Raw genomic sequence first — 9,569 nt, 5'->3', positions numbered from 1 at the left:
GTGGTTGTAAAGACTTAAGTGCCCCGAAGATGATTATTTAAGACCCAGACTCTGCACTGTAGGATTATCCGAGAAAGAAATCTTCCCTAGAGGAGGCCATGAACATCAACCCTCTTACTCTCTCTCTCCCTTCTCTTTCTGCTTTTGTGCACATCCAGCAGAAGATCCTACATTGCTCCATCAAGCACCGACTGACCTGCACATTGACTGTTGTGAAGCCTGATTCAGAGTTTTTACCCTTACAGGAGGAGAGTTTGGGGGCTCCTCCCAGCGTGGGTAGCATCATTCAACTAAATGAGTTGTGGATCCTGATTCAGAGTTTTTACCCTTACAGGAGAGGGTCTGGAGGCTCCTCCCAGCATAGGTAGCATCATTCAACTTGAAGAGTTGTGGTGCCTGATTCAGAGTTTTTACCCTTACAGAAGAGGGGTCTGAGGGCTCCTCCCAGCGTGGGTAGCATCATTCAACTTGATGAGTTATGGAGCTTGATTCAGAGTTTTTGCCCTTACAGGAGGAGGGTTTGGGGGCTCCTCCCAATGTGGATAGCATCATTCAACTTTATGAGTTGTGGGGCCTGATTCAAAGTTTTTTCCCTTACAGGAAGGAGGTTTGGGGGTTCCTCCCAGCATGGGTAGCATTGTTCAACTTGATGAATTGTGGAGCCTGATTAATAGTTTTTACCTTTACAGAAAGGGGTTTGGGGGCTCCTCCCAGCGTGGATAACATCGTTCAACTTGATTCGTTGTGGAGCCTGATCTAGAGTTTTTGCCCTTACAGGAGGAGGGTTTGGGGGCTCCTCCCAACGTGGATAGCATCATTCAACTTTATGAGTTGTGGGGCCTGATTCAAAGTTTTTTCCCTTACAGGAAGGAGGTTTGGGGGTTCCTCCCAGCATGGGTAGCATTGTTCAACTTGATGAGTTGTGGAGCCTGATTACTAGTTTTTACCTTTACAGAAAGGGTTTTGGGGGCTCCTCTCAGCGTGGATAGCATCGTTCAACTTGATTCGTTGTGGAGCCTGATCTAGAGTTTTTGCCCTTACAGGAGGGGGGGCCGGGGGCTCCCCTTAGGCACGGGTCCCGGGTGTCATGGTCAAAAAATGCACAGGGTGTCGTGGTGAGAAAGACATATGTTTGTTCCAAGCAAGGTTGGAAGAAATCAATGAAAAATCTAACAAGGATCATGCCAGAATCAAGACGTGGATGTCAAGCGAGAATGGTGTTGTGCAACTCAAATAACATAGAATAATAGAGGTCTGATTTTTAGTTAAAATGAGGAATAAAATGACAATAAAAATCACTGAAAATTTATAAGAATAAACTAGACTCAATAACGAAGACACCACTTTTTACAGATTTGGAATATGACCTCCGGTTAGGGAGATATGACCCTGACAAGTTGGTCCTAATTCGGGTAGCGATTTACAGTGATTTGCTTACTGAATAACACTACAAATCACTATAGTGATTTGCGGAATACACTATAAATCGCTATAGTGAGATCCAACAACACTATAAATCGCTGTGGGGCTCGTTGGAGACCCAAAAACACTATAAATCACTATAGTGATTTGTGGAAGACACTACAAATCGTTGTTGAAAAGCCGGATAACACTATAAATCGTTGTGGGGCTCGTTGGAGACCTGAAAATACTACAAATTGTTGTAGGAAAGCCCGATAATACTACAAATCGTTGTTGGAAGGCCCCAAAAAAATTTGGTCCGGAGGGCGCTGCCCCCCGAGCCCCGCCAGGGGCGGCCCCCTCTGGATCCCGCGCCGGGGGGGGGGGGGGGGAGCCCCCGGACCCCCCTCCTGTAAGGGCAAAAACTCTAAATCAGGCTCCACAACTCATCAAGTTGAATGATGTTACCCACACTGGGAGGAGCCCCCAAACCCCTTCCTGTAAGGGCAAAAACTATGAATCAGGCTCCACAACTCATCAAATTGAACGATGCTACAGTCAATGTGCAGGTCAGTCGGTGTTTGATGGAGCAATGTAGGATCATCTGTTGGATGTGCACAGAAGTAGAGAGAGAAGGGAGAGAGAGAGTGAAAGGGTTGATGTTCATGACCTTCTCCAAGGGGAACTCTTTGCCTCCCTTGATTTCTTCTCTAGAGAGAGAGAGGGTTTTACAATATTTTATGGAGAAGGAAGAAGAAGAAGATGACGATGAAAAGTTCAAACAGACATTTTTTGATGGCTCGGGTTTGTTTCGTCGGATGACCATCGGATCGCCGGCTCACCATCGGATCGTCGGCTCACCATCATTTCGCCGGATCACCATCGACGAAATGATTAAGGTTCGTTTCGCTGTGTAGACTTTGAAGAGTCAACATCATCCTCGATTTTCTGGATGGAGGACATGTTTGTCCTTTTTTTGAACTATTTGTTTTTTCTTTTTTAAATAAAGGGCATTTTTGTCATTTTCTCAAACTGTCGCTTTATGAGAAGAATAGCAAAAAAGGGTAGTTAAGTCTTTGCAACCACACCAGACTCCAATGCTAAGTGATGTCAACATACACGGGAATACGAGCCCCATGTGCTTGTATACGTGGTGCTCATTCAGACCCCCGAACACAGACGTGGGATTCAGTGAATCATCGGGGGAGAACATACACCACCTGTGCTGTAAAGCTTTATTTTGTATTTTTTTTTTTCTGTTTACTGCCTAGTGGAGTGAATGTGGTCTTGTATCATGACCTCTCCCTTTCTCTTGGATCACGAGAGATGTCATGGGACCTTCCATTGCTGGTGCATGTGCTAGCTAGTCACAAACCCTAATGGACAAGCATGCCAAGACAACCCCCTCCCCCCCAAGTGATACGTGTCCATTTCCCATACGGCACAAATTGCCAACCCTTCAATTTTATTAGTTAAGGTGGACCCCACCATTAAATGTGGACCCCAAAACCGTAGGATCCTGTGACTCACATGGATATCAACATCATGCATCATGTGACCATAGCATCACCAATCACCTATGTCTAGCCAGATTTAGACTGTGATTGATTATATGTGATAAATTTCCAACTGTATCCTGTTAATGCCTATTGGGAAGGATAAGTTTGAAGACTGAGCCTGGTTATGTCTACATCACATACCCCCCCCCCCCCCCCCCCCAAGTTCATGTGGGCCAGTTAAATCTGTTTGCTTAAATGTGCTGGTTATAACTTTTTTTGAATTTATAACATGAAGAAACCACACCCGGCATGAAGACTGGATCGCGCTTGCTCAGCCTACCATACCTACGGTCTCGTGCCAGAATTGTAAAACTCCAAGGCTAGGACCCCTGCCCGGGGGGTCTGGTTATAACTTGGAAGTATTTGTGCTAAACTAGGCACCATCCAAGACCTTGTGATATCACTAGATCAAATGGGTCTCTTCTACTGAAGGTTCTCCATGCATTAGGTGTAACGCAGGGTTGAGCCAAACTTGTAATACAACATTGATTATTAATTTCATTAACAATAATAATTGCACTAAATATATCATATATAATATATGTTATGAAGGTGCACTCATACCAAATTTTCGGTATATATATATATATATATATATATATTCTTGAATTAAAATCATGTTCAACCTGTGACATGCAAAGACGCAGACACAAACTGGGACTTGATAAAAGTATGTGACACGAATTCACAAAAAAATAGAACATGAGAATACAGTTGTTTACTTATTTTTTTAATTAAAAAATATTTCTGAACTCTTTAACATACATATGAAAAAATATTACTATTCAAAATATATTAAGCTATTAAAAAACTGTAAAATAAAATCATGCGTTTCATAACATGTCATGTGGTGTGTCCCCTAGACGCCGTACCCTAAATGTGTCCCTGTGACATGGTTGAAAACATGTGTTTTTTACCGTGGATGTTCAATTATTATAGCTCCTATTAAGAAAACTCACCAAAAAAAACAAGTCAAATTTACACGCAGGCTTTGCAACATAGTTTCTCAAGAAAAACTGAAAGTAATCACCTGGACCTAAGAATAGTTGCATGAGGGGGTGGGTGAAAATGACCACCCCACGAATTTCATTTGATCTTGTTTGGTAGGAAAGGGTGATTTTTATTAAGCATGCAGGGGCCTCAACTTTTTTCAAACCAACCAATAAGGGCTTAATTTGGAGCATCATGGGAGCTTTGTGAAATCCAGCTCCTAAACTTTTTTTTTTATTGAAAGGCAAGATGGGGTTAGGGGGACCCCCTGCCAGCCTACTAGAACAAGAGCCGGACCCCCGGCGCTTACCACATGGGATACCTTTGTGAAATCCAGCTCCTAAACTTTGCTAAGAGGGGACTTGAGCTGCGTCTGTTTTGCATCACTATCACCCATGAGTTACATAGTTAACTTAGCACAAATAGTTCAACGCCAAACTATTGTTTTTTTTAATTTTTTGGTGGTCCATTCAGTTGTCAATTCATGGACATTAGTGTTTGATTGTTGATAGTGTGATTGATTTGACACCTCTTCTGTCTGTAAGGGAATGAAAACCTATCCACTGGAAACTTACCAAACCTACCATTGGAGAAAACATCTTATCAGATTTTAGGTGTTTTTTCAAAATTCTGACTTTATATATGTCTACGACAAATCGACATTTAGGGATAAAAATATAGTATTTAGAGCCTAAAATATTTATGAAAATTATAGGCCGTTGATTTATGAAACCTTATAAAAACCTAGGAATCAAATGCTCCAAAAACTGATTGATATAAAAACAAGCGTATATAGATCATATATGTAAGGTCAGAATTTCAAAACCACCAAAAATCTGATAAAATGTTTCTCAATACCCAGTTTGGTAGGTTTTCATTCCCATATATATATATATATGGCGGGTTTTAACATAATGTCATTAAAATGGGTTCTATAAGTCAATCAGTTTCTTAAGAAATCCTATGAATAGAATCGAATTGTTCGTGAATGACAACCTTTTACCATCAAATGACGAGTGCATTAAACAATAAAAATATTAAAACCCCTTAAAAAATATTTTAAAAAAAAGTTGAATTGAAGTGACACGTGAATCAGTCCCTTTTGAATCGGCCGACCAATTTTAACATTGGTTTAACATGCTATATTTAGTACAAATCATGTTTTTGTTCTCTTGGATGTAGAAAGTGTTTTGGGTTAATTAGCCTATTTTAGGACCTTTATACTAACATTAACAACATTCACTGATTGAGAGGGCTTAAATTGTGTTAAAAATTGGTGATGTTTTTTAAAGAAAATTTTTCAAATACCCCCCAAATGTTTAGGCCTAATTCATGCTCACACCAAACATTTCAGAGTTTGCAAATGCCTATTGAAGTTTTCTTATTGTGACCTTATTCTAGAAGCATGAACAAAGTAAGTTTGATCGTGTGTAAGGCTGTCAAATGAACATATAGCATGGTCATTTAAAAAAAATTATAACTGCATTAATTAGAGATAATTAAATTGGGGGTCATTTGATTAACCCAGATAAAAACTTTGGTGGGCATTTGCAAACCCATAAACGTTTGGTGTGGGCATGAATTAAACCAAAATATTTGGGGGTATTTGACAAATTTTCTTTTTCAAATCTGAACCTACTTTTAAGGGAAATTCATGCCGACGAACACATTTTTTAAAAATAACAAAAGTCATTTTCGAAATTTTAAAGTGAAAATTAAAGTGACTTTTTAATCACAAAAGGTAACTTAGTACTTCAAAAGTGCCACCATTTTTTAATGTTTTGATCATTTCAATCAAGTAAACTGATTAACTCAAGTATTTTCATAATTGTATTTTGGTGCAATTTGAAACATTAGTTTTTATCTTTCTTAATTTAGTCTTTCTTTAAAATATATTTCAAAATTTAAGTATTTTAGTTAAAATTAGTGCGTGATTAACATAAGTGGATGGCGATAAATGAAGATTTTATTCCAAATATATAGGAGTAATGACATTGTCCAGTGGGTGCAGATCAAGTTACAGGTAGCCCTAATGGTAAACTGTCAGTGTCCCTCTGATATGGTTCATCATGGGAATGAACGGCATCAAAACATTGCAGCCAAGTAGGATGGACCTCACAAAAATTTCATAGCCATTCATCTTCAAGATCAACGGCATCTATGGAACATTGAATGGATGGTTGAAACACAAGCAAAAGTTGTGCAGGTTTAGTGGTGTTCATCCCTATGGATGAGAAGTACTGGGGGTGTTAGAGGACAAGGTGACGTGCAGAAGAGTCTAGAAGACTCAAAGAGGCATGGATTTGAAGATTTCTCTAGAAAACATGCAGCTGAAGAATCTGGGCTGCAAGCTAATTATCAGAGTCCACAAAATAGAAAGTTATTAAAAGGAGAAGAATTAGTTAAGAAAGAATATGTTAAGGACTGTATGAATGAAGAGTTGCCAAAAGAGGTTGGGTTATGTAATGTTGATCAAAGAGGAAAGACTTCTCTCAAATCTTGTAATCGTCCAACCTTCTTATAAAATTAATGCCTCTCTCTCGTTGAATTAGATGAGTAAGAGAGGCCAAACCCGTGGATGTAGATCCAGTTGGATCGAACCACAAAAACTTTCTCGTGTGCTGTTTGCGTTTGTGTTGCATGTCCACGAAATTTCTGAGGGGGGACCCCTACAATTTATGACAGGGTGCTCTCATTGTGCTGCCCCAACCTAGGGTCTTCTGTTCACTTTGCATGTCTGTTTCAGTGTCTTGTCTGCATACAGTTGGAGGCAATGTGCTTGTTTGTGGATATGTATATGCATTTTCCAGTTGAAATACATGATATTTTGAGGCAATGGCCTCTCTTAAATGTTATTAGCAGTCACTTTTGACATTCTATTACTCTTATGTAAAAATACATGATATTTTGAGGAAAAATATTTTTGATAATGCATGTAAAATTAAAAAAAAAAAAAACATATTATTGGTTTTCAGAGATTAGTGAAAAATGTAGAAAACAATCCCTAATGGCGCTCCACAAAAGTCACCCTCTTTAAGATTGATACATGAAGAATTGGGAAAAGACAAACTGAAATGGTTCAAGTTACTGAAAGTGAGCTTGCTGCTTGCTGCTGTTAAGAATCATAAGAGGTCAAATTCATGTTAACTGAGTATGCTGTTCCTTTGACAAAGTTCCCTCTCTCTCTCTCTCTCTCTCTCTCTCTCTCTCTCTCTCTCTCTCTGCGTTTCAAGCTATTAGAGTAATTGCAAACTTGGTCCTAGTCAAAATGTGAGAACAAAAAATTTAAGAAACTACCATACGACAATCCCTCATGAATGCAAGCAGGTAGCATATTCATTAGCTAATTCTTTTCTATATGTTTTGGTATTATATAATACTTTATTATGAAAATGAAAAATATTAAAATGTAATTTACATACATATTGCTTCCTTGCCTTTTATCTTGATTTATATCTTTTAGATGTGAAACAAGGACCCAAAACTCTGCAGATCAGCAGAGCTCCAACAATTAGACACGAAATCTGGGCAGAAGCTAAAATGCTCTGCCTTTGGAGTCTCTTCCATAACTTGGTGCTGCCAACTAGAGCTTGGGATTATTGGGTTAACAATATCTTGAAGACCCAAGTCACATTGAAACCCTTCAAACCCATAACACACCTCTTCTCTAAGATCATGATCAAGCCCAATACCCAAGTCCCTCACTGAGTCTTGATCACAAAGCCTCTGCAATTGGATACCAATCTCATTGTTGGTCTGAATTGCGCCAAAATCCGGCCCGTTCCGACCGATCCCCACCTCAAAACTTGTTCCGAACTGCGTCGACACGTCGGGAAGCATCTGCCCTGAATTGGGCTGTGAGTAAACAGGCTGAGACTGATCAAAATTGAGAGACTCTTCTGGCTGCTGTGACATGAATTTCTCGTAGACGAGGGCTAGATCAATGTCGGGCGGCCCGGCGTCACTCGTACTGCCTTCGGGCCGATAGTGATTCCTTGACGGATTGGAATCGGAACCGCTCGAATCCAACGCGGTGGGGTCTCCGTCGCCGGAGATCCTCATGGACTTCCCCCTTCTGTTCTTCCTACAACCACCACCAACAGGGACATTCCTCAGAGACCCCCCTTTGGTCCAGTATCTCCGGCAGGTCTTGCAGAAGTAGCGAGGTTGGGTGAGGCTGTAGTTGTTGTAGTAGCAGAATTTGGTGTTGGTGGACTCACACCTTGGGCAATTTGGAGCAGCCTCTGTATTTGGCCTCCACCTTCTCTCCATTAGTGTCCTCTGAAAAGGTGGTGTTACCTTCTGCCCTGCTCCCAACATCCCTAACTAAAAGATAAAAAGGACACTTTGATTTGTCAGAAGCACAAGATAATACTGTACTACATGTACAGCTAATACCAAAACAATTAATAAAAAAAAAACATAGAAATACCCATCAACCATTGATATTATGCTGCATGTTACTGCAATACCAAAATAATTAATGGAAAAAAAGAAAAAATTAAGACCCACTCAACCATTGACACAAGAAGTGGCATATTAGTGCTAATTATCAAATGTAGAATACAGTTATCCGCTATCATGTCAAAAGGGAAAAACTAGTGAATTCAATGACAAACAGAGCCATTAATCACTAAAGATAAAAAGCAAAATATATTTGAGTGCTGAATTTTAACTTTTAAGCACAGAATCAGCGAAAGAAAATTATACATAATATTTTGAATCTCAAAAATAAGAGATGCCAATTAATCATCATCTTAAGCAAACAATAATTGACCATGGGGATATATTATTGGCTAAACTGGAAAAGAGAAAGGAAAAAAAAGATATCCATAAGAAAATCACCAAAAATAAAAAATTTAAAAGAAAGAAGCCACACCCCACTAGCTCAAAACCCTTAAACTATCAATAACAGAAGGAAACTGATACAAGGAACAGCTAAAATTCAAAAAGAAAAAAAGGTGTCAATGGTACCTCATTAGCCATCAATTCAAGAGCAATCTCATAAAATTAGTAGAATTCTAGAAAGATGGCAAGGAGAAAAACTGGTGTACCAGCAAGAAAATGAAGGTGTGTATGGAATGAGGGGGGCTTAGTTTTAGTGTTAAAGAGAGAGAGAGAGAGAGAGAGAGAGAGAGAGAGGCGTGTATGCAATGCAAAATGGAGATGGAGGAGGGAAGTTATGATTTTGTTACGAGTCCGTAGGCGGATAGAGGGTGTCCCCCTTGTGGAGGACACGTGTTCAGATCCCAATGGTAGATGATGACATAAGGAACGGGGTGTGGGAGGGGGTAAGCCTCGTGAGCAGGGAGCGGAGTGCTCGTACTGATGGGACGGATTTAGTTACCAAAATACCCCCCTCAACTATTTTCCTGACAACCATGCTCCTGAAGGTCTCGGACTGGACTGATTCAACTAGGAGGAGCAATTAGTGTCTTTGATGCTTAACTGAGGTCAATGGTGTGCTGGAGCTGAGCCTATCAGGAGAGAAAGAACCTTCTCTTTGATATAATGCTTGAGCCTTGTGTGGACCAACCTGTTTATTGATCCAGGCAATGTCTTGGACTCACTCTTTGAACACATGGTAAGTCTTTTGAGCCTTAACCATGTTTGCATCTG

General features: G+C 40.0%; 1 protein-coding gene across 1 annotated transcript; it reads right to left on the bottom strand.

The window, feature by feature from the left end:
• Positions 1-7,297: 7,297 nt before the first annotated feature.
• On the bottom strand, positions 7,298-9,064 carry LOC149837925 (dof zinc finger protein DOF1.2-like). Its single transcript, XM_090007536.1, has 2 exons — positions 8,925-9,064; positions 7,298-8,276 (listed from the first exon to the last, which is right to left on the bottom strand). Exons 1-2 carry the CDS (start codon positions 8,934-8,936, stop codon positions 7,410-7,412), a joined length of 879 nt encoding a protein of 292 aa, XP_089863662.1. The 5' UTR covers positions 8,937-9,064; the 3' UTR covers positions 7,298-7,409.
• Between the last annotated feature and the right edge of the window lie 505 nt (positions 9,065-9,569).

The sequence above is a fragment of the Nuphar pumila genome, chromosome 5 (assembly GCF_984573655.1).
Source record: "Nuphar pumila chromosome 5, dmNupPumi1.hap1.1, whole genome shotgun sequence".
NCBI lineage: Eukaryota > Viridiplantae > Streptophyta > Magnoliopsida > Nymphaeales > Nymphaeaceae > Nuphar > Nuphar pumila.
Note: the sequence above shows the minus strand (reverse complement) of the source record. Positions and strands in the feature narration are given on the sequence as shown.